We start from the raw sequence: 25931 nt of genomic DNA, 5'->3' as shown, positions 1-25931 counted from the left end.
CGGGGAGCCGCCGCCACAAAATGCGGCTCCCGCTGCCCCTTCCGGCACTGAGGCGACTCGGCGCCCGCAGCCTCGCGTGTCGGGGCTTCTCCGCTTCGTCCTCGCGCGGCCAGAGCACAGCCATGACCAAGGTCGGGGGCCGGGCGGGGGGCTCGGGTCTCTCTCCCCCACGCGGGGTCCCCTCCCCCGGACCGGCAGGGGCGGGGAGCCAACGCTCCCCTTGTGGTCCCGGCCCCCGAGGGCCCGCGCCCCGCTGTCCGGCCCGGGGGCCCCGGCGGCAGCCCCCCGCCCCGGCAGCCCGGCCGGAGGGGCCGCGACTAGTGACGCGGGTGCGGGGGTCCGAGGCCCGGGCGGGTGCGGGGTCTGGGGGTCCGAGGCCCGGGCGGGTGCGGGGTCCGGGGGGTCCGAGGCCCGGCCGGGTGCGGGGTCCGGGGGGTCCGAGGCCCGGGCGGGTGCGGGGTCCTGGGGGTCCGAGGCCCGGGCGGGTGCGGGTCCGAGGCCCGGGCGGGTGGGGGGTCCTGGGGGTCCGAGGCCCGGGCGGGTGGGGGGTCCTGGGGGTCCGAGGCCCGGGCGGGTGCGGGGGTCCGGGGGGTCCAAGGCCCGGGCGGGTGCGGGTCCGAGGCCCGGGCGGGTGGGGGGTCCTGGGGGTCCGAGGCCCGGGCGGGTGGGGGGTCCTGGGGGTCCGAGGCCCGGGCGGGTGCGGGGTCCTGGCTGGGGGTCCGAGGCCCGGGCGGGTGGGGGCTCCCCGGCCCCGCGGGCGCCGGGCACCCCGGGAGCGTGTTGGAGGCGCACTTCAGCTTTCACCTACTCCGGCTTGTACAGACGAAGCCGCAGAACCCAGAGTCGGGGCTCTTTGGGACAGGCGCTGCCCCTGGCACCCGTCCTTCTATGACCACCCGGACTGGGCATTCCTGCCCCCAGGGGCTTCGCTGAGATAGCAGAAGGCCATGGGGGGCGGCTAGGTGGTGCGGTGGACAGAGTCGAGAGCCTGGCTTCAACTCCGGCCTCAGACACTAATGACCTAGCTGTGTGGCCTTGGGCAAGCCGCTTAACCCCACTGCCGTGCAAAAAACTAAAAAAAAAATACTGCTTAACCCCATTGCCTTGCAGAAACCTAAAAAAAGTTACTACTGAACCCCATTGCCTTGCAAAAACCTAAAAAAGAAATACTACTGAACCCCATTGCTTTGCAAAAAAAACTTGAAAAAAGGGCAAGTAGGACTTGACTTAAGATGGAAACAAATCATAGGCACACATTTCTATAGTTAACTTATGAAATCGTTTTGGAAATTAAACCATTTTTGTCATATATTTTCATATCTTTATGCTTACGTTGTTTATTTCTGTCTTCAGGGCCTCATTTTAGGCATTTATGCCAAAGAAAAGGATGCTGATGCTCTTCAGTTTACCAGAGCAGGAGACACATTTGATAAGCATGTATCTGGAAAACTGAGAGAACTTTTAGCCCTGTAAGTTTTCATCCAGTGAGATCTTCTCTTTAAGGTTGGGGGAAATTACCTGTGTGGCTGAAATAGAAATAATTTATTATTCAATGACTTTGATTATCTACCTTAACAGAAGAGGAAAGATAATCCAAACTCATTTGTATTTGGCTTTGGCATGAGCTAAGCCTTCACTTTTGTTGGGAAGAAATTTAGCTATTTAAAAAATGAAGCCAGATAGAACACAGGTCCTGGATTCAGGAGGATCTGAGTTCAATTCCAGCCTCAGACCTGTGTGGTCTTGGGCAAGCTGCTTAACCCCATTGCCTTGCAAAAAAAAAAAAAATGAAGCCACACCATAAAAGACTGATAGAGATTAAAAATTTCTCCTAGTTTTCCATTTCTTTCTACTCTGCTAGGAAAAAATTGAATCACTCTTCAGACTGATAAAAAGCTCCAGCCTAAGTTGTACTTCTGTTATACTTTGGGAAAGATATTACATATTTTGGCATAAAAGTCCACATGGAAAGATGAAATCAATTGATGGTGTTGTCGGAAAAAGTTTTGACATCTGTTTAATTAGAACAGGGTGATTTCAATAGCACAGAACAAAAAAAAAACTGACCACAATGAAAACTTTTTACAAATAATACAGATTATTGCAATTACTTTTCTTATATACTTTTGATATAAGGGGTATAAAGATTATTGACATAGATGAAGCAATTGAGGCCCAAAGATATGAAATGACTTGGCAGCAGTCACAGAACTTATAAATGGCAGAGCTGGGACCCAAACTTGGATTTTTTTTTTAATTCTAGGAGAAAGAATCCTGCCACTATACCATAATTCTAATTTTAAAATTTATCTCTGGGTTATTCCATCCTCATTTGGTAGACTTTCAGATTGGGATTGGGATTTGATTTAGCACCTACACAGATTGCTGTCTGTAGTTCTATTTCTTGGTATAGCCTCTTCCATCTCCACTTTGGAAAAAACTCATTCCAGAGCTAACCTAACACAAGCAGCGCAATTTAGGGCTTCTACCATTTGATTTTTACCAGCTGTTGAGCCTTACTTACCTTGGAATCATGCATTCTGTGGTAAGGCAGTTTTATTCTGTGAATACATCATTTACTATTCCTTTGTGAATGAGAGCTTCCAAACTTCTTTGGTCCTTAATTTTTTTACCTTTTAGTTCAGCAGTAGTAATAACTTTCTGGAGAGATCTGTTAAACAGGCATCCATCTGACTCAGTCATCTTGGTCATTGTGTCCCAGACTGAGAAATTCTTGCTGATGTATGGTTAGGATTCTTCCTGCCTTTCTTGAACATGTATAATATAATACACAAGGCATTGTACTAGAAATTGAGGGAGAAGAAAGAATGCCAAGATAGGATCTGCCCACACTGAAATTACATTGATTCAGGAAACAATTCTTAACTCTCCCTCCCATATGCAAAGCACCGACTGTTGATGGGCAATAACCTAGTACTGATAACTGGGATATATAGAATCAATACAAGAACAGTCGAGAAAGTGCTGTGGAAGTTCAGTGGATCCTTAACCGATGGAGGGAGGAAAGGAAACTGATTTAGCATTTGAGCTAAATTCTGGGTTTGAATTCATATGGTAATGAAGGGGAGGGAAGAAGAGAATTCTGTGGGGAGAAAAAGGAATGGTGGCGGGAGAATGTAGGGCATGTTTTAAAGGAGAAGAATTTTCCTCTAAGGCAGTGATGTCAAACTCAAAAAAGAGGATTATGAAACCATATAGCAAAGGAGCTCTGGAGACTATATGTTGACTTAGAAAGCCACCTATTAATGTTATGTTCATTGTATTTTTTATTTTGTTAAATATTTTCCAGTTACAGGCTGTATGTTTGAACTCTGTTCTAAAGGAATAAAAGCTGGGGGAAGGGAGGATCCCTAGGATGAACCACTCAAGTTGGGAAATATAGAGAGGCACAAGGAATGTCAGACACAAGGGTCTAAATTATTTGTAGGAGTCAGTGTAGCATGACTGGAACTCTTTGAGCAGAGGAATGATATGATCAAATCTGTACAGAGCAAAAATGATAATCTTTGAGAAAAAACTGATAATTGAGGTATATGGACCTGAAATTCCTGAAAAAAAATTGAGATTAAGTTGTTATTTTTATAAACAACCATTTTTTCTACTTTTAGATCTGGGCCTCCCCTGAAGACAGGCAAAACACGTATATTTTATGGTCTTCATCAGGTAGGAATCAACAATACTGGTAGTGATCATAAGTCTTACTTTTATTGGCATTATAATTACAAAGTACCTTTAAATTTGCTATCTGATTAATATGAAAAGATGTTATTTTTTGAAGTCTCTTATGGTATATCATTCCAATATTAAACAATCATGAGTCTTTTCATATTGACTTTAATTTTTCTGTGTATCACATAGAATGTTACAACTTTTTAAGTTTTATCTATTTTTTGTTATAAACTTTAAATTTTTGTCATTTATTTTTAAGTATGTCTCTCCTTCCTCTCCCTCACCCAAGGATCTGTCCTTAGTAACAAAAATTTTAAAGAGAAAAAAAAGTGAGTTCAACAAAGCAAGGCAGAGCAAGCCTTCCTGAGACTATGTGGAATATTTCAATCTGTAGTCATAGGATCATAGATTCAAAACTGAAAGGGACCTTAGAATATCCTTAGTCCAATCCCTTCATTTTATAAGCAAAGAGAACTGAGAACTCAGAGAAGCTCCCTGATTGCAATAAAGGAAAAGAGGAACATTTTTCTCAGTTCCTCAAGGCCAAGCCTTGGTCCTTAAGACAGCATTCAGTTTCATTTTTTTGTCCTTTTATAATTTTTTTGTTGTGTACTTCCCCCTTCTTTGAATTGTTCAGTCCTTGTACTTCCCCCTTCTGACTTGGATAATCATTGTTTCTTTTTAATGTGTTTGTGTGTGTTTGAGTTTATTCATAACTTCTTAACACACAGTAATGTCCCATTACATCACATTGATGTATCTCTGTTTCTTTAGCCCAGTTGATAGCCCCCTACTTTTTTCTTTTTATGAATACTTTGGGTTTTATGAAACTTTTTCTTTCTTTGACCTATTTAGTGTATATGCTTAGCCAGGGCTTCTCTGGGTTAAAGTATTCAGACACTTCTTGTAACAATTTTGCAGAATTCCAAATTGCTTTCTAGAATACCTCTACTAACAGTTCCTGTCTTTCTGTAGCCCTTCTAACACTGACTGTTTGATCTTGGTCAGTTGGATAGATACAAGATTTAAAGAAGCCTATAGAAACTCTCTAAAGAAACCTTAGAGTGACTTAGATTTGCATTTCTCTTATTAGTGACATGGAATAATCTTTCATGTGATAGTTAATGTTTGCTCTTCTTCCAATAGTCTTTTATTCATATCATTATTTGGGAAAATGACCTAAAAGCTCTTTCCACTCTACCTGTAGCTGTTGGAATACTTATTGTGGATCTCTTCTAGTAGAAAATTTAGGCTGTATTTTAGTATTACTTTTGTAACAGAGGCACATTTAAAATGCCTAAAAGAAAGAAAGGTTACTATTGGTTCTGCCCTCTAATAGTCTTAAGCAAGTAATAGATGTTGGTGTTGCTTTCCATCTGTTGCACCATACACATAAGTTAATTTGTGTTACTTCTTAAAATGAAAGCATGATGATTGGATATAAAGAAATGAAAAATTTTGGTTTTGTGTGTTTTGGCTATAGGACTTCCCCAGTGTTGTTGTAACTGGCCTGGGTAAAAAGACATCTGGGATAGATGAGCTGGAAAACTGGAATGAAGGCAAAGAAAACATCCGAGTTGCCATTGCAGGTTATTATTCTTTTAAAAAATTTTAATGCTCATTTAAAAAAAAAATCCCACAAGGTCTTGACAGATTTAGCTTTGGAAACTTTGTTTAAACAAAGAAAAAATGACATTGTGAAGTACTAAGGTTGTATCTTGAATGTGAAGTTAACATCATAAATGCTGAAAATTTATTAATGGACTCTTTTAGTAACTTTGAGGTGTGATTCTGCTTTTCTTTATGATAGCTTAGATAGTTTACAGATTAGTTTACTTTCCTTGCAACTCCAATGAGGTATAGAAGTAATATTAGTTCTATATGTTTTACATGTTAAAAATAAGGAGAATCACAAGTGAAGCTGCCTCCCATTCAGGGTCTCCTATGGCAGAGTCAGAATTTTAGAACTTCTGCTGTGTTTTTCATTTCATTGCATTTTATGAGAAATGTGTTAGTTTTGGTACATGGTTATATAGTTCTATTTCTTTAACGAAACAGTCTTTGTTCCCATCCTCTAAATTGTATAGATTAAACATATTTGCAAATCAAAGCAAACAGAAGGAAAAGTATTTGAATTGCTCATGATAGTTGTAAGCAAATAAATATTAGCCCAACTTAGTGGCTGTCACTTGGGAGTTGAGAACATTTTTTCAGCATAAAAGGAAGATTGTGGTTAAAAAATGCCAATAAAGTGATTTTAGAGCAGTAAAAAATTAGTGTTTGATCTTTGACACTAGCCACATCACAAATGCTTATTAAATTTGTCAGAGTTTATATTGTAATCACTTCTTAAGTTCCTCAGGTTTTGCTGACCTAGATATTGCTCATTAATGAAGTGACATGTTAATAATGGACTCTGCTCAGTTTCTTTATTGCTTGGTGTCATCTCTTTCCAGTGAGCTTGGAGGAAATGTGGGAACTTAACTAGAACACTGTAAAAACTCCTTGTCACCCTGCTGTCCCTGTCTGTCCCGTGAAGCTTGATCTGCCTTGTGATGTATTTTTCCTTTTAGCTGCATGCAGGCAACTTCAGGACTTAGAAATTACCTCTGTGGAAGTGGATCCCTGTGGAGATGCCCAAGCTGCTGCAGAGGGAGCTATTCTTGGTCTCTATGAATTTGATGAGCTCAAGCAAAAAAAAAAGACTGTAATTTCTGCTCAGCTCTATGGGAGGTAATACCAACAGTACCACAATATGTGATATAGACTAAAATATCTGCAGTTGTAGAGTTAAAAGAAAAAGATACTGGAGATTATTTAAGAGCAGTGGTATCAAACTCAATTGACTTAGAAAACCATATTATGTTGCGTTGAATTTTATTTAGTTAGTTAAACATGTCTTGCTTACATCTTTTTTTGGGGGGGGGGGTGTTGGCAAGACAGTGGGGTTAAGTGACTTGCCCAAGCTCACACAGCTAGGTAATTAGTGTCTGAGGCCCAAATTTGAACTCAGGTCCTCCTGACTCCAGGGCTGATGCTCTATTCACTGTGCCACCTAGATGCCCCCAGTTACAGCTTAATCTAGTTTTCTGTTCAAGAGATCCTTGAGTTTGGCATTGCTGATGTGGAGCCCTCTTAATGAAATGTCAGAACTCAAAGAAAGAAGTGGTCATCTGGGTCATTTCCCTCTTGTAAATACTGAATGTGAGGCCCAGGTCAAACAACTTATTCACAGGAATTTTATGGTTGAATAAGGACAGGACCCAGGTACTCAATTCAGAGTCCATTGCTGCTTCCAGTGTACCCTGGTGAGATTGGTCTGTTGGGTGAACCAGGGTATGAATTGGAGAATAAAATGTCAGAGGCTGTAGGGACCTGAAAGATGGTCATATCTAATCTTCCAACATTTTCAGAAGGAAAAATTGAGCTCTGGAAAATTAAATGACTTGCCCAAATTCACTTGGTTAGTTTGTATAAGAGTTGGATCTCAGTAGAACTAGATAACTTCCCTGACTTACAGTCCAAGCCTCTACTGGATCAAATTGGAAGAAGTTTATCTAGCACCCTGTATTCCTTTTGATGCTTCTGTTTTGTTTAAAATAAAATACAGTGTTGCTGTGCTCATCTGAGTACAGATCAAACTTTCTGCCCAAATCTGATTTAAGACCTGAATATAGCTTGTAATAGGTGGGTGGCTGTGTATGAGAGACATAATGTACGTGTTCTGTGATTATCATTACAAATGTATAATATTTTCTGTCAGAGAGATTTCACTGATGTTCATTGATGGTCTGTATTTGGATTAATACAACATTGGATCAATGTTTAAGGAGGGTCTTTCTTAGAATAACATTTTGCACAACTTTATTTAGTGGTGATGATGAAGCTTGGCACAAAGGACTTGTATTTGCTAAGGGGCAGAACCTAGCCCGGTATTTGATGGAATCACCAGCCAATGAAATGACTCCAACCAAATTTGCAGAAAAAGTTGAGCAGGAGCTCAAAAAGGTGAATAATAGCACAACGGTCCACATAAGGTATGTTCAGATTATTCTCATTCAGGTTGCTGTGTAGGTACTTAGGTTTACAGGTTGCCCCTGTTTGCAGTGAATTCTTCATTTGATTTGATCTTTGAACTCTACAGGAGATAAATTTACATAACCATATGAAATAAGAGATTGATTTAGAAACAGAGTTCTCGGAAGGCATCTTCAGACACCAAGACTAGTGGTGGTGGTGGTGGTGGTGGTGGTGGTGGTAGAGCCCTTTGAAATTCATTGAAGATGTCCTAATGACAGCCATGTGAGCTCAAAAGCACAAGTCATGTCCCATTTCCAGAAGAGGCAACTAAGTCTCAGAGGCTTACCCAGAACCATAAAGCAAGTCAATTTTGGATCCAGAATTCAAGTTTGTGTCTCCTGATTTTTCACTTCTTCATCCTACTTCATGGTGACAGAATCATTCCCTAATATTTCACCCACTGTGTTTCTTATGAATTGCTTTATTTATTATATATACTTCAGAAGCATGTTTCAAGATCTGTAGCTGCGCTCATTAGGGCCCTCTTGAAATTACCTCATAATCAACCTTCAGTTTGAAAAGCTTAGAGTTGAACCCTTCCTTTAAGCAAGTCCGGTACGTGAACAGTCAGTGAGAAAGACAGTTTGTAGGGGTCAGGAGAGAGGGTCCACTACAGTGGACTTTCCTCCATTTTATCCAAAGAGCCCTGAGGAGCTGTCTTCAGTGTCTTGTAGATTTGCTTTGAAAAGACTTTTTTTTTTCCCCATTATAGAATTCTTGTAACAAATGCCTCCAGGATATTTAAGATAGGATTTGATTTCTATGTTTTTCAGGGTATGTAGTCATTGAATTGTACACCTGTAGGCTAAAGTTAAAATACTCAGTTCAGTATCTGGTACTTAATGTGTTTTTTAGTCTTAGAAATTTTTTAAATTCCATGAAAGTATCTCAAGAAAGTACATGTTTTTTCTCAATGAAAAGAAACTAGTTGGCATTTTTTGAGATGACAGTGGATGTTGCTCCACTGTTTGCATGTTGTTTATGTGCACGACTTCTGTAAGAGGACATTTTTTAAGAAACCATATTGCCGAATTGCTGTTTTGAACTATAAAAACACTCATGGTTTTAGTTCCCTTTTAAGTAACTTTTAATCATACCTTTGTGTGTGTGTATATGTGTATGTATGTATAAATATATATAGAGTACATGTATTTCTTTTTGAAGATTAAAGGCTGTTTATTCATCAGCCAATAATATGTAATAGTTTTGCAGAGTTAATAGTCAAGTACAGTGTGTTACTAAATGTCTTAACTAGTGAAGGTGGAATCAATTGTAGAAATATTTTTCAAATTATAGAAATTATGGATATGTATGTTTGTAACTTTTCCTCTTTCTGACTAAATGTCTTGTTACTGATTGGGACCAGAAATGAACAGAATTTAATCTTAAATTTCTACACTGCAGAAAGGATTAGAGATGACAAATCATGATTAATATTTAGCTACATCTGTTAACTTAGGTAGGTGGTCACAAGATCAAATGAGTTTAGCATTTAGAACTGGAAGTTATTGTAGATTTCATCTTACTTAGCCCCATATTTTACAGAAGAGAAAACTTGGGGGATTTGCTGTCATCAATTTTAGGGCAGAAATTATGGAATTATATGCATTTATTCCCCAAATCTAAAGTAAGTCATGGGGATTTGAGAAGTCGCCTTCTAAAAATGCATGTAAATTTTAAGTACTGTTAACTTAAAGTCTAGACAAATAGGTATATTTATACACTGAGATTTTTAAATGTCTTCTGAAGCAAAAAAAAATAAAGTACATTTATTCTGATTTCCTTCTTCCTTGTATTATTCCCTCTTTACAGGCCCAAATCTTGGATTGAGGATCAAGAAATGGGAGCCTTTTTAAGTGTGGCAAAAGGGTCCGATGAACCACCAGTCTTCCTAGAAATCCACTATAAAGGCAGTCCAAATGCAGATGACCCACCAGTAGTATTTGTTGGAAAAGGAATTACCTTTGATAGGTAAATTTATAGCCATTGTATTAGAGTGAACAAAGTACAATGCTTTGTAGATTTTTTTTTTTTCTTTTCACATTGGACTTGTGATTTCATTGATAGAGGGAGAGGTTTTGGACTTTTACCAATGGAGTGCTATAAAAATTTTGAATAATACAAAACCAAGAACAGGTCATTGTGGTACACCAGAATGATCTGGATTGATTAATCAGACTAATTAGATTAATAGAGATTAATCAGGGGCAAAGTTATTTAAAAGCTATAAATTTCCTAGCAATCCACTTTTCTCCATTTTTTTCCCAAAAAGATATGAAGGAACTGTATTAAATTCCTTACTGAGATTGAAATGTTATATGATTTGGCATTCTTCTGTTCTACCTGCTAATTTAGTGACTGCCAGAAAAAAAGAAATGGCCAGTGAGTTTGGCAGGATTCCTAGAGTTCATTTCCCTTTCTTTATTGCTCACATATATGTACTTTAAAAGAGTAAAAGAATGAAAAATCCATTCCAGAATTTTGCTGGAGAACAATGCCCCACTTGCACGAAGAGGCCTGAGCCAGGCTGGCTCTTGTCTTGGCTTTCAGACCATCTTGGGTTCCCATCTTTCCCCTGGTTTTGTGGGTTTTTACACTTCTCAGTTGGAGATCATTCTTGATTGATGCAGCAGTAGTCAGATGGAAGCTCTTCTGTTTCCAGACTTGTCTTGTTCTTCACGTGCTCCTGAATATAGCCCATGATCCCTCTATACTGCTCTTGGCAGTGTTTTTAAGATTCAACTCTTCCTAGGCTCCAGACTTTTTGACATTGTTCTTTGATTTTCCAGCCACTCTTTTGTTTGTAATTCTGTGGCCCTTTTGCCAGCTATAGACCTGTCTTCCTAAAGGGTTGTCAACTGATTAAAAACTGCATTGATAGGTTGAGTCTCAGTCCCCCCCAGAATGGAAGCTTGTCAGTTGATTAATCCAAAGATCATTGTGGATATTAACTCTTTTCTGCTTCTTCATATTTTTGGTTTCTACTTCCCCTGCTCCTTTTTAAGTTGGCATTTTGGGCATCTAAGATTGTAAGAGGTTCCTGGTCACCGTGCCTGTGACATAAGTGAAAAGATGAGTTGGTGTCTAGGATGGCAAGCTGGACACAAACCTGGGGAGGTGGAGAGGACATGGACCCAGCCTGGGTCTGGTTGTAGGCCTCTCTAGGACCCTTCCTGTTGAGTTAAAATAACCACTCAGAGTTTGGGGTGGGGGGGGCTTCTGGTCCTTACTCATCATGCACCCCTTTACATGATCATTGATCTTTACTTGAGAATTCGGTTTGGGAGACACTTTGCCATCCAGACAGGTGTTGTCCCTTCTGTAGACTTTGCTGAGGTGCCCGAGAGAGAGTGAGAAGAATCCTCTGGGTCTTCTTCCTGCATGGTTTGAAGGCAGCAAGTGACCTCAGTCCTGGACTAGTTCCCTAAAACACAATCAGATCCTTTCTGTAGGAGACTGAACGGGCAGTGGTCAGCTCTGGGCTAAGCCCTAGGGAGCTCAGAGCCAGATGGCAAATGCCACCAGACAGACATGTATGTGGGAGTCAGGAGATGAGGAAGGAAGAGTTCCAGGCAAGGGAGAAATGGAGGGTCTTGTTCAAGGGACAGCAAGGTCATTCGTGTACTGGCCAAAAGTTTGGAGTGGGGAATAAGATGCAGGAAGATTGGAAAGGGGGAGGTCAGCAGTTCTGGAAAGGGCATTATGTATGGATTGTGGAGGTGGGACATAACTGCAAGAGTTTATTAGAGAAAATTTGTTCAGACCTACGCTTTAGAAAGATTGGTTTGAAAACTGAGTGGAGGATGGATGGGATCGAGGAAGACTGACCTATGGACAGTTAGAACAGTCCAGGCATGAGGTGATAGGGCCTGTCCCTACCTGGTGGCAGTGTCAGAGGAGGGAAGGGGGCATAGCTATAAGAGGTGTTTCAAAGATAAAGTCAACAGGACTAAGCTTGAATATGAGAAGTGAGCTGTAAGGGGATTGAGAGTGACACCCCGGATGTGAGCCTGGATGAGCAGAAGACTGATGGAACCCTTAGCAGTAATAGGAAAGTTAGAAGGATTTGGGGAGGCAAGGGGTGAGTTCAGTTTTAGATGTTAATTTAGACATTGATATATCTAAGAATTAGCAGCATAAAGAGATGATACTTGAGCCCATGGGAACCAAACAGATCAGATTCATGAGCTAAAAGGTAAAAAATAGGTAATGTTGAAAGATTAGTGATATATATACTAGTAAAAAATAATTTTAAAGCTGATTGAGACAGCTTTTTGACAATAAATCATTACTAATTTTATATAATACATAATAGTAGTATTCTGATTCACCCCAACCAGATAATTATCCATATTATTTGGATTTTTTTAAACAATAATCTTGATGTTTTTAAGTGTTACTTATTGATCATGATAAAATTAAAAGAACTTAAATGTCTTTTAAGAAAGGATTCTAAATTATTTTTGTCATGTATGTTATGTTTAAAGAATTTTGATGGTTATTTTCAGCTAAGTGACACTGAGAACATCTGTCTGCAATGGAAACCAGATTTATCATTAATGTTATTCTGTTTTTCATCAGTGGTGGCATCTCAATCAAACCTTCTGCAAACATGGATCTCATGAGGGCTGACATGGGAGGGGCAGCAACAATCTGTTCAACCATCATCACAGCAGCAACTCTAAACTTACCACTTAATCTTATTGGTAAGTCAGGAGTGGGGAATCATTATTAGTAATAATTATTAGTAATAGGAGATTTTATAAATATCTCTGTATCTTGAAGAATTTGTTTGAATTATGCTGGATAAGCAAATTAAAAATGATGGAAGGTTTCTTTGCTGATTTGGCAGTTGCATAGATTTTGGGGGAGTTCACTGGACCAAGATGAAAATTGAAAGTAAGGGTAGGATTATAGAAAAATAGTTCATCCAGTTCAGTTTCCTCATTTTATAGGGAAAGGGAGCCCCAGAGAAGTGAGGTAACTTGCCCAAAATTACATCAGTGGCAAATAGCAGAGATGGGATGGACCCAAAATATTTATTCATGGGTTGGTGTCAGGTGGAAGGAAGTTTTCTAGTGAAGTAACCCTAATTATCCTTGATCTTGTGCTCTTATACTTTTATATCAATATAATGGATGAAGGCCTAGAAATCTTGCTTTTCACATTTGTAAATCATAAGATGTTGAGAAAGATAGCTAACAATAATGAGTCAGGACCTCTAATGATCTTGATGGGTTAGAATGGTGGATTAAATCAAATCAGGTGAAACTGAAGAAGGATAAATATAAAGTTATTTTCTTGGATTAAAAAAAATCAACTTCTACAACAATTTAAATGGAAAGAAAATCCACAAAACAAATTAAAAGTGGATGTTGCAAATTACAAAAAAAAATAACCATTACCCCAAGGAAGACCTATGAGAAGGCACTCTCACTCAGTCTATGCTTTATATATTTTCAAATATTTTCCTTTTATCAATTTGCTGATTTTTTTTATCTTTGTCTTTCTCTTTTATTTTCATTAACCTTAAAAAAAAAACCAAACCTTTTTATTTGGAATGGCTCTCCAAGAGGAGAGAGGGGAGGAATACTGAGAAAAATTCTGAAATTTAAATAAAATAAAAACTATTAAAAAAACTTTATCGAAATTTTAGGATGTGAGAGGTTTGTTTAGCTCTTTGCTGTGAAAAATATCTCTGGAGACAGTCCACTGCAAACTTGTCATGGATTAACATGGGTTAATGTCACTGAAAAAACTTAAGAGTTATCCCTTCACATCTTGGGAGTTAGGGACATGGCACCCTTGTGATCTGGAAAATCCTGTAAAATTTTTTGGCTTCCTTTTTAACCAGAGAAGAAGTATGAATTTTGGTATTAAGACATAAAAATTTGTTGCTGCTATATAATACTGTATACATATTTTATATATTTCTGAGTTGTCAAATTCCAGTTTAATTTCTTATTCTGACCTGTGATGTATTGAAACTGCTGGGGAAAGTTGTGTTTTGGAAGGGATAAGTATGGTCATGTCCAGAAGAGAGGAGGTGGTATTCCTGCCCAGCCCCACCCTGGGGTTCCTTCTCTCTCCTCATCCCTCCTACCAGTCACCATGTGATTAATAAATGGTCTGCTGGCACCCCAGAGTTTAGTGCTGGTCATACCAATCACACCCTTTAGAGAGCAGGTGGCTTAGCAATAGCATTGGATGTCATGAACAGTCTGCTGATGGCCTTGGAGAGGCATCAGGACATCCCTTGAAGGAGGAAGCTTATCTGGGGGAGTTCTAGGTCCAGGTCTTTGTCCTTTTGATAATGTTTATAACATGCTCATTGTGTACAGTGTGTTTGATTCCCCTTAGGTTTGGCCCCACTTTGTGAAAATATGCCCAGTGGGAAGGCAAACAAGCCAGGAGATGTTGTTAGAGCCAAGAATGGGAAAACCATACAGGTATTTACAAACATTGCTTCCGATCATGATTCAGTGGTCATCAAATGAATTACCCAGGGATGTGAAAGTGCTTTGTGAGAATGTAAGGTCTTCCTAAGCTGATCTTTCCAGAAGCAGAGTTCTCCCTCATCTCCCTCCTTTCTAGTCCCATCTCTCTCACACACAGTGTATGTAGTGTGCTGTTAAGGGGAAAAACTGGAGACCAGGAGCTAGGAGTTGGGATTTTGAATCCTGGCTCTTACACTCAGCAGCCATCTGACTGTGGATTAACCTTCCTTAGCCTTGGCTTCCTCAGTTTGTAGAAGAGGGTTATACTGTTAAGTGTTGTCTGCTTCACATAGTTATAAGAAAAGTGCTTTGGAAACCCTAAAAGCACTGTATTTTACTGTGTAGTGAAATGAAATAGTGTTCCTTTAAATGAACTTGGACTATAACAATACAATGTGTAGTTGCTCCATGGTAAGATATCTTTATTTTAGAATAATAGACAAACATCCCTGCAGTGTGGATGCTGTCTGGCTGTGACTGGATCTCTTTCTTTCCATTCCCAGTTTGTCTCCCTTTAGAAGAAAAGGAATGTAGCTAAATATGATTTTTTTTTTGTAGCTTTATTTGTGAGGAGTGAGGCTGGTGTTTTATAGCTCTTGTCCCTATAACATTGCATCTTGATAGTTTTGATTTCAGAAGGTATGTTACCCTTTTTCTCAAGATGTTAGAATGATGGAGGAGGTAGATCACTTGCATTCATTCTGCTTCTAAAAAGTTCTCAGTTGGTAGCTCAAGAGGGACAAAGTGAGCATCAGATTGACTTCAGGGGTGTTTGAGATCCTTTTTCAGTTTCACTACCTCATGGATAATCCCAAGTCCTGACTGATAACTCTGTGAATTGATCATTTTGCTCCCTGAGAGAAAATCATCAAGCATAGCTGTTTTGACAGTGACCATTTCTGATAGATTACATGTAATCATGAGGAAAAGTGGTTTGGCATAAATACTTCTGTGACCCTGACAAGTCAGCTAACCCCTCTACTGAACTAGAGATTCCCTCAGGACTCTTGTGATGTCAGAATCTTAGTGGAGGTTGTGAATGCATGGGTCTGAAGACCTTGCAAGGCTATGAACTTGTATGCAATGACAAAGACTGCATCTTGTCCAGACTTTTATCACCCTACACTAGGCACAATGCTCTACTCACAGTAGATGCTTAATAACTATTTATTGAACTGAATCTTATTTTTTTTTGTTTTCTTTTATCTGAAGGTTGATAATACAGATGCAGAGGGAAGACTCATACTATCTGATGCACTTTGTTATGCCCACACATTTAACCCTAAGGTTATAATAAATGCTGCAACATTAACAGGTAAGAAAATTTTCCTTTTCTTTATTTTCTTTAAGAAGAGTTTATTTGTTCTATCTTTTAATGTATGCAGGGTATGCTTTACAGAAGAATTTAGTATTTTAGTTTGAAGGTTTTTTTTTTTTACAATCTTTAGAATACCTAGATTTTTTAATATTAGATGTTTTTAAGCTTTTAGACTCTGATTAGGGTCATCCATCTGCTACATTATTTGGAAAATGTCACCAATAGATGTTATGTAATAAAGGCTACCCAAAAAAGGAGAGGTAAATGTATTTTTCAGAAGTTCAGAGTATCAGATTTAGAGTCAGAAAATCTGGGTTCATTCCCTACATTAGTGCTTTTTAAGCCATGTGACCTTAGAAAATTACCCTTGGAGCCCTGTTTATAAAATTGTATCTAACTTATGAGTATTTATAGTATCTGACTTATAAGATAATTGTAGATTCCTAGAGATCTAACTTACCATATTACTAGTATTGTCATAAATTCCCCTTAACAAACATAGTGTTCATCCTTGAACTTGTCTGAACCCTTATTGAACTGTTGTATATAATCCTTGTACTACCCTCTTGGTAATGAGTTTGATTTGTTTAACCAAATATATTTTGTCTACAGCTTTGTACAAAATATAGTTTCGATAAGATACCTTAATTATTACCTCCAGAGAAGAGTCTCCATCAAGTTTGTTAGTGCTACTCGCTATTTGGTTTCTTGAACTTGGTCATCAAATTTCAGGAAATAGAAACAAGATGCCCTTTGTTTTGCTTTCTTTTTCAAAAACGGGAAGATGGTGGCGCATGAACTAAACTGTTGAGTTTCTTTTTGATCCCTCACTTGATTATTGAACTTGGCATGAAGAGGGAGCTGAGGTCACTGAAACCCAGCTTAACTTTAGCAAAACCAAGTCTTGCTATAGATTTTATTTTAAAATGAGGTTTCTAGATAGTTAGATCAAAAGGAGGCTTTGATTTCAACATATTACACTGTAGTGTAGTCTTCTATCTAAAGGACTTTTGTTCACAGATGCACAAGTAAGGAAATGGAGAGATGTGTGCTCTCCATTTCAAAAGGAGCTTAAAAAGATTGATTTAGACAAAATGTTGAGAATAATTAAAGATTATGGTTTCAGGTTACTGCTTTTATTAAAGACCATTTCTTGTTTGATAAGGTTGGGAAACACTTCTCTAATAACAATATTGACAGTCTGAAGCCAAGGTTATGTGTTAACGAAATGGGACAAGTACTAGTCAAAGGGAGGCATAAATAGATTACCTGGATGCCAAATGTGTATTATAAAACATAGATGCTACTTGTGAGAAGGATTTCCTGTCAGGAGACTTGGATAATTTCAAGGAAAGCTGTTATTTAAAGAGCATGTTTTTTAAGGCTTGTAATAGAAGCTTATAGATTATGTTTACTTGATTATTTAACAAGAATCCCTTCAATTAATAAGGTGAGAGTAGTTTAATGCCAGTATCTCTCAACCTTAATACCACATTACTTAATCTTTTATGGATTTTTAAAATCTATTGAGATTTGATATAAATTAATCCTAATAATTATGATCCCTGACCTCTTCTTTTTAACATGACACAGATGTGCCTCCTTGAAAATTATGGATCATTTGGTAGTACTACTTCTGTAACTGGACATTGAGTGCCCAGCCTCCTGTGGCTTCTCATTAAGTATTTATTGATGATAATGTACCATTACTTTTAGCACACAGATAGTTGTTAATTTGATGCAGGGAACTGAAATGATGTTTCTTAATTTCTATTACCTTACAGCTCTGAATATAAACCACAGATTTCCCCTCACTCTATTCCCCGCATAAAATTTAAATACACTTTGGGAACACTATATATTTTTTTCCCCCTTTTCTAAGAGATCTTGTTTTAGGAGTCAGGCCTTAAAATATTAATCCATTTGCCTTTCAAATCTGACATCTTACTTTCACTTAACAATTCTTAAGATAATTATGTAATACTTTAATGAGGCAGATGATTTCTATTATTTACCTAAAATGTATATTTTGAGAATAAATGACAGAGCATGTAAAGTTCATTTGTTAACAACACCATGTAAAAAGTTGATCAATATTGCCAATATATCTTGGAACTATTAAAACTAGTTCTGGATTTTTTTCCATGAATATGTGAGGAAGGATCTAGAAACCGAATTACCCTAGCATTTGTTACTCAATCATACAGAATGTATTGTTTAAAAAATAGGCCCTGACTGCTAACTATTATTATTTTATATGAATTATTAGTTTAGTGTCATTATTAAATAATCCTTTATCATTGTGAAACAATAGCCATACCAGTATGAGAAGGGATTTGGATTTTTCTTGATTTAATTTTTTTGTTAAGCTCACTGATGATGCAGTTCACTTGAAGTCAGAAGTGTGAGTTTTGAGTTCCTGATGAGTCATTTCTGCTGTGATGTTGTCCAATCCTTTAATATACTCTGGATTTTTAATTTCTTCATCTCTAAAATATGAGAAATACCACTTGCCCTATTTACCTTTCAAAAGTCAAATGAGATAATGGGTTCTTTGTAAACTATAAAGTATTGGATACTGTGAAATGTGGTATTAAATTGCTCCTTTTAAATGACTGGTATAAAGTAATTTCTTCTCTTTTCCCCTGGGGAGTTTTTTAAGGGAATAGCAAAAAGGTAAAACAAAAAAGAAATAAATATATCATTCTAGATAATCTGCCAGTAACAGATTGGCTTATAGCTTAGATATTGTGTGCTTATTTTACATGTGACTTACTAGGCTATACATAATTTCATAACACCTGTAAATGTTATTGAATCTCTGAACAGTATTCCAAATACATTTTTAACAATGAAATGCAATAGAAAAAATAATATAACACAATATGGTTCTAAAGGTGTGACAAAAAATGGAAATATAATTCAGTTAAATACCAATAAAATGTTTTCCAAAGATTTTTTTAATCTTCATTATTAATTCTGAATTTAAACACTATAAAAAGAGCATTTTCATACACACACACACACACACACACACACACACACATACACACATGCTAGGGGAAAAAAGAGGATTCTCTTAAGAAACTAAATTTTTATACTGCTGTCTTTTTAAAATATAATAAATTCTAAAACTCTCCTGCTTCCTTTTGAAAGTTCCTTCTGACCTTTATTCTGTTGTCTTCTATGCATTTAAAAAAGTTTTAGTGACCTTTCCCTTTAGTGACCCCTTATAACAAGCACAGTCAAGTTAAATGAATTCACATAGGGACCAGTTGTAAAAATGTCTCCCAAACTCAGATCTATAAATAAAAATGTTTTTAAAAATTGGAGGAAAATATAAACAAAAATATGCCGTATTTCTGTTGTTTTCAGGAGATAGGTAACATACTTCATCATAGGACCTCTAAAGACATAGTTGGTTATTGTATTGATGGGAATTCTTTTTTTAATTATATGAATATTTTATTTGTTTTCCAATTATATACAATAGTAGTTTCTGTCATTTTTTGTAAGGTTTTTGAGTTTTGCAATTTTCCCCCACCCTCCCTTCACCCCCCCAAACATAACACAATCTGATAATCTTTACATTATTTACATGATATGCATTGTTTTAGTTTTTTGTTTGTTTTTTTGGCAAGGCAGTGGGGTTAAGTGGCTTGCCCAAGGCCACACAGCTAGGTAATTAAGTGTCTGAGGCTGGATTTGAACTCAGGTACTCCTGACTCCAGGGCCGGGGCTCTATCCACTGTGCCACCTAGCCGCCCCATGATATGCATTGTTAATCAGAACTTTTAAGGCTTTCAAAGTTGTTTTTCTTTTAGGAACCTTGTATAAATTGGTCTCCTTCACTTTACTGCCTTAAGTTGATACTACCCAAATTATCTCTTTAATTTTTTATAAAGCAATAATTTTATACTGCATTTATATATAGCAGTTTTTTTCAGCTGTTGCCCAGTTGTCTGAGAAGCAATCCAAGGAACTTCCTAAGAATAAGTTTGTTTTTCTTTTCTTCTATACCCTTCCCTTCCATCAAGATGAAGGAATTTCTTTTATTTGTGATTTTCTTCTTCTTCTTCTTCTTCTTCTTCTTCTTATTATTATTATTATTATTATCCTTCTTAATGTCCTAACAACCATAAAAGTCTAAACTTCTGAGCAAGATGGTAGCAGGGGAATTATTTTTAAAATAAAAAGGAAGACTTCACCTCAAAGTCATTCCCTGTCCCCTTCAAAGAGACTGAAAAAATATCTTTGGATTTTTTTTAATAGGTGCCATGGACATAGCTTTGGGATCGGCTGCCACTGGAGTTTTTACCAATTCATCCTGGCTGTGGACTAAACTCTTTGAGGTAGGATGTTACCAAGCTTTATGATCTAAAAACAATCTGTATAGTATTGTTTGAAATATACTATTTTCATATTCTGTGTAAGATTTTTCCTCTTTTAGTTGAAAACTTCCCATAATTGACTAAATTACTTTTAATGGAAAAAGAGAGAGAATCACCAGCTTTAATAGTTTTCTAATTCTTCATGATGGTTTGGAGTCTCGATTTTCATAAGCATAACTGGCTGATTCTACCAAACTGGAAGTGGACTAAATTTCTACACTGCGAGACTCAACCTGGTGAAGTTTGGAGCATGTTTGTTTTTTTTTTAAATCAACAACTCATAACACAGGGTCTTACTAATAACAATAGTTAGCATTTGCATCGCACTTTAAAAATATTATCTTGATTTATTTTTACCATGGTCCTGGGAGGTAGCTTATTTCCATTTTACAGGGAAGGAAGTTAAGCGGACAGTGAAAGTGCTTTGCCTCAGGGTCACACAACTGGTGTCTGAAGCCAGAATTAATCTCAACAGGTTTGTGATCTACATCAACAGAATACTCACATGGGCAAAATAAATCAGAATCGTGAGAATAATATGCCCTTTCCTGTCTCTTCCCTCTAGTTAGACTGGGATGGTTAATGAGGTAGATTAAAACTTGTAATAAATAAGGAATACTTAATATTATTTATAGCCAACTAGTAATCTATCCCAAGATAATTCTTTGCTGACAAAGGGATTAATAATTACTGAGCCAAGTCCTTGGTCTCTGACCTAAAGCCAAAGGTTGCTTATGATTCAGTCTCATAGTCCTGTGGAATTAAATTTCAGTAGTTCGGGGAACTATCTTAGTGAAAGTGGTTCTCAGAATGCAGAAATGACCATTTGATTGTTTTTGCCAAAGTTTTTCTTGCACTGGTGTCTCTTTTCTTGTTAAGAACTTCTGGTCCCTTCTATTCTGTGCTGAGTTGTCAGAGTAGAAGTTGAGTTACTATGTTATACATAGAAGCATCAGCTCAGTATTGTCCTATGGGAACACACCCAGGGTTCCTTGAGTCTATTATTTGTCAGGAGTCCTGCCGGTATAATCAACTTAGTTCCTCCCATTCTAGTCTTCTCTGGCTCCGGTCCCCCTGCTTTTCTCTAGTTCTGGAACTGGCTTGATCTTCTGTCACTTAACTTCAAGAAAACATTAAGATCATTCCTCATCCAGCCTATGGAATTGAAAGATCCTTTTGTTCTTAGTTTACCTGAAATAAAACGGGAATTTTTCAAAATTTTAATTCCCCAATTAAGGGAAAATAAATCAGCAAAATAGCTTGGAATTAAGTTGCATTTACAGAATGCGGTTTGTTTAGTCAAAGATGGGAGACTGGGGCACCTGGCCCCTGCCTTTTTCTAACCTCAAACCCATCTCAAGTGAAACAGTACAAGTTAAGTTAAGGTTGGGTTGACATGCCTTCCTATTTTTGTTGGAATCTTCAATCTTTCTCAGGACCTTTTTGGTCCTGTCCTGGGCCCTTTGAGGCCCTTCTGGCTCTGCTGTCATACAGGCCCAACCGAAATCCCTCTTCTAGGCCTGAGGCCACCCTTAACTTACCCTTTAGATGTCTCCCTTTGTAGATTTGATTAAAGATGCTGGGAGCTCTTTCATTTTCCCCTAGTTTTTTTTTTTCCTGACTTGATTTTTTTTCCTGAAGAGTTCTCACTAGCCAGGCTGCTGAGTTTGGTTTTTTACTCTTCACTGGACAGTGGCTTCTTCACATTTTGTTTCAAGCCAGACCCTGGGCCTGGCTAGGAGTGTGGTACAGTGGACAGAGAGCTGGACTGGAGTTCTGACCTGCACATGGAGCAGATGTAGACTGAGGGTGGGTCTCTACCTCAGTGAGCTTAAATTTTGTCAACTCTAAAGTATCATAATATTTGGAACCACCTCCTTCAGCAAGTGGTTGTGAGGCAAGTACTGTGTAAATCTTAAAGGTGAGGCAGCAGTGAGAAGAGTAGGGATGTGGACTTGAGTTCAAATCCCAAATCTAGTAAGTATCTGTGATTTTAGGATAAGCCACTTCTTTTTGCTGGGCCTCAGTTTCCATTTCTGTAAAATGAGGGTTTGGAATAGGTCCCTTCCAACTCTAATAAATCAGTGATCCCTTTATTTTATGACACATGTATTAAGAAATGAGGGATTGTTATTATTATTGAAAATCAATATGGTATGGATAGAAAATCAGCCTTAGTTAGTTCAGTCCAGCCTCTGATCCACAGGTAGCTCTGAGATTTATAGACAAGTTGCTGATCTGCAACAGTAGGGGGAATTTCCATATCATGTGTTCATAACACTTTAGAAGACACAAGGCCAGATTCCCTCTCTCTTCCCCCAAAAGTTAGCAGCTATATGGAGCCTCAGTGGCTAAGGTCATGTTTCCCTAAGTGCTATTTGTATAAAGCTTTCCTCTGGTAGACCAAGTAGACCCCTATCTTTTCTTAATTCAAAGGACTGTCCACAAATATTTTTTGTCTTGTCTGAAAATGCTTTTCAGGTTCACCCATTTCCAACTTTTCTGACCCTTCATAACTCCTCAGAGAATGGTCTTCCCATTTTAAAATAAACATGAGAGAGAGAGAGAGAGAGAGAGAGAGAGAGAGAGAGAGAGAGTTTTAAATCTACACCAAAAATACAGGAGAAGTTTGTCCTCTGATAGGTTCACCAAGGGCCATTCTATAGGAGAACACATCATCCTTTGTGATGCTGCCTCCAAGAAAGCAAGTCCAAACCCATCTGCGTTGCTGTGTCTTAAAGAACTATACAAATGTGTAAACCATTAGTGTCCTATATTTACTTTAACATGGAAAAATACCATTTCCCTTTGAGTAATTCATATTCTTATCCTAGTATATTATTGTATTAAGCTTAGGGTAAGGTCATCCAATTTTAATATTTAACACTCAAACCTTTTTCTTCTGTAGGCAAGCACTGAAACAGGGGACCGCATGTGGAGGATGCCTCTCTTTGAACATTATACAAGACAAATTGTAGATTGTCAACTTGCTGATATTAATAATATTGGGAAATACAGGTGTGTAGCTAGCTGAAATTCAAAGTTTTACTAATGGCACTACAAAGTCTTAAAATTATTTTACTCTATTTTGTCGCTTTAAAAAAATTATGTTGTGCTTCTTAAACTCTGGTTTCTAAGTGTCCTTTGTATACTACAACTAGTAATGAAATCTAGGGTCTGATTAACATTTTTAATTGTGCTATACATACTTCCTTTTTTCTACTTTGGACTTAAATTGGGCCTGATTTCATAGACCAGTTTGAATATGGTAAATATGTGTCTCTATGTGTTTGTCTGGATGTGTATTGGGAAAGGAAGAAGGATAAAGACCATTCCCATGGAAAGGAAAGACTGCTATAATAAATTTTTTCTTTACCATTTAGATCATATCTGTAATCTGAATATTGTAAAAATGATTTCTCTTTTTTTTTAAAAAAAAAACTTTATTTAAGGCAATGGGATTAAGTGACTTGCCCAAGGTCACACAGCTAGCCAATTATTAAGTGTCTGAAGTTGGATTTGAACTCAGGTCCTCCCGACTCCAGGGCCAGTGCTTTATTCACTGTACCACCTAGTTGTTACTTTGTTTATGACTTTAGCTATTTTGATATTAATGTTATATGTGAATACATTCATAGAGGGAGAATATCTTTCCAGAAGAATTGTTCCTACCTATATATTATATTTCTTTGAGATTAAATAATTTTCTTACCAATATCCTATTCTAGTCTGATAGATCCCCTGAGTTTTTGAAATTATTTGGAAGAATATAAATTGTGCCAGTTTCAGGCTTCATAGACTTCAAATCTGGATGTATCTGTCCCTTGGGACCCAACCTGATTAAGTTTTGGAGGAGATTGGCCACTAATTTTGATTTTTGATTTTGCTTTAGATGACAGAAAAATCATCTATTAAACCAAAGAAAGGTTGGCATTAATAAGAATACTCATCCATGAATTTTTAAAGAGTTGATGTAATTACCTAAGCTTAAAGTTCTTTATTTCTTTCCAGATCTGGGGGAGCTTGTACAGCTGCAGCATTCCTGAAGGAATTTGTAACTCATTCTAAATGGGCTCATTTGGATATAGCAGGAGTGATGACAAATAAAGATGAGGTTCCATATCTGAAGAAAGGAATGTCAGGAAGACCTACAAGGACCCTGGTAGAATTCCTAGTTAGAATGAGTAAAGACAATGAAAATTCTCAATGATCTTAAAATTCTTTTATTTCTTATATTAGATAGATAGATTGAAAATCATTTTTTAATGATGGCTTCCTAAACTTGGAATAAAATGAAACACATTTGTCTAGTATCATGAAGGAAACCATTTTAATTCATACAGATATTCAGTGTTGAAAGATTAACACATTTTTTTAAAAGAGGTTTACAAATTGATGTTGATTGCTTAAAAAAAAGCCAAGATCACCTTTGAATTCATGTAATTTAAGAGGTAAAATGCTAATTATTTTTAGATTTGCTACAAGAAACCAACAAAGTTACTATGCACTGTTCTTAAGCAATAAACTCACCTTTGTATGCTTTCTGGTGTTTTGGGTGGTTTATTTTTGTACTGAATCTAATGATTTGCAATTACATGACTTCTACATTTGACTTTATGATTCAAACAATTAGATTAGCTCATAGTATTTTTGCAATTTCATGATTAGTTTGGACCTCAGCATAATTCTGATGAATTTGTGCATTTAGTTGCTGGCCACTGGGATCACCCCAAAACAGATCAATCATAAAATTACATTCTTTGGCCAGGTATAGATGTGGATTTGTTTGAAATAGCTAAGGTGGTGCAGTTCATCCTATTTCCCCTTCACTTCAGAGCCCAACTCACTGTTTTGAATATTCAGCTGTTAAATTTGAGGGGCAGTAAGTAGGAAGAGTCCCAGCTCTGATCCAAAATACCTAATCCAAAGTCTAAGGGCAAGGCATGCACCTATGTGGTCCTCCAGGGTCCTCCTTTGTTAAAACAAAAGGGATGAATCAGTTCTGAAATCTTTACAGCTTTCAGTGTTGGATTCCAGTCCTGGGAAGTTAACTCTATGACCTGCAGGGATAAAGGCATGCAGAATCTAAAACCCTCTGGTTTTTCCAGGGTGGAGTTTTTCAATAGCCATTCATGTCATTTAAAAGGTCTAGTCTTCTGAGGGTTGATTTAATCAGCTCAGTCATTCTTCAACAAGCTTTAGCTTGTTAGCTAGCACCTACTGCTTTCTGCTCTCTAGGAGTTCCCAGGCTGTTGGGGAGACCACATATAAACAAGATATGTATAGGATAAGCTGAAGATGATTAACCAGGAGAAGGCCCTTCCATTAAGGAGAATCAGGAAAAGGCTTCTTGTAGACTGAAGGTGGGGAGTTGAATGGGGACTTAAGGCAGAGATGAGAACATTTGAAGCATGGGGAACAGCATGTTTTGGGGAAGGAGATGCCAAAAGAAAGTATGGAGAGGAGATAGGTGACGTGGAATTTTTTGGGGGTGATGGGAATGACAGATCTGGCTAAGTGCCTAGACCAAGGTAGTGGCAGTGTCTGCAGAGAAATGTGCAAAGGTAGAACTGACCAGCTAATTGGCTGTATCTGCAAAATGAGTTCCTAGCTTTAATCAGTAAGTCATATTAGACCTTGTCATCCACACTTCTGCTGACCCTGAAGCTTCATCTACAGCTGAACTCATGAGCTGTCTTCCTCACTTAAAACAATGCACTTCCTGAGCAAAGACTGCTTCTTTGGTTTTTTTTTTTTTTGATGGTATCTTCAGCACTTAGCATAAAGCTTAGCACATAGTTATTGCTTAATAAATGATTTTTTTATTCATTTAATGGCCACTTCTACAAAGATAATGCTATTATATATTTAAGAAGGAACAGTGGCAATTTACCTGTTCCAGAGAGTGTTCACTTTCATGATTGGATACTTTCAGGGGTACAGAGATAAAGGACC

General features: G+C 37.9%; 1 protein-coding gene across 1 annotated transcript; it reads left to right on the top strand.

The window, feature by feature from the left end:
• LAP3 (leucine aminopeptidase 3) lies at positions 1–24539 on the top strand. Its single transcript, XM_074229730.1, has 13 exons — positions 1–131; positions 1354–1469; positions 3630–3684; positions 5174–5279; positions 6264–6423; positions 7563–7727; positions 9583–9741; positions 12352–12476; positions 14131–14219; positions 15480–15582; positions 19858–19937; positions 22885–22994; positions 23988–24539. The coding sequence occupies exons 1-13, from the start codon at positions 21–23 to the stop codon at positions 24184–24186; spliced, it is 1578 nt and encodes a 525-aa protein (XP_074085831.1). The 5' UTR covers positions 1–20; the 3' UTR covers positions 24187–24539.
• The last annotated feature ends 1392 nt before the right edge of the window (positions 24540–25931 follow it).

This window comes from Macrotis lagotis, chromosome 3 (assembly GCF_037893015.1).
Source record: "Macrotis lagotis isolate mMagLag1 chromosome 3, bilby.v1.9.chrom.fasta, whole genome shotgun sequence".
In the NCBI taxonomy this organism is placed as follows: domain Eukaryota; kingdom Metazoa; phylum Chordata; class Mammalia; order Peramelemorphia; family Peramelidae; genus Macrotis; species Macrotis lagotis.
The sequence above is the reverse complement of the archived record's forward strand: the minus strand, read 5'-3'. Positions and strand labels throughout refer to the sequence as shown.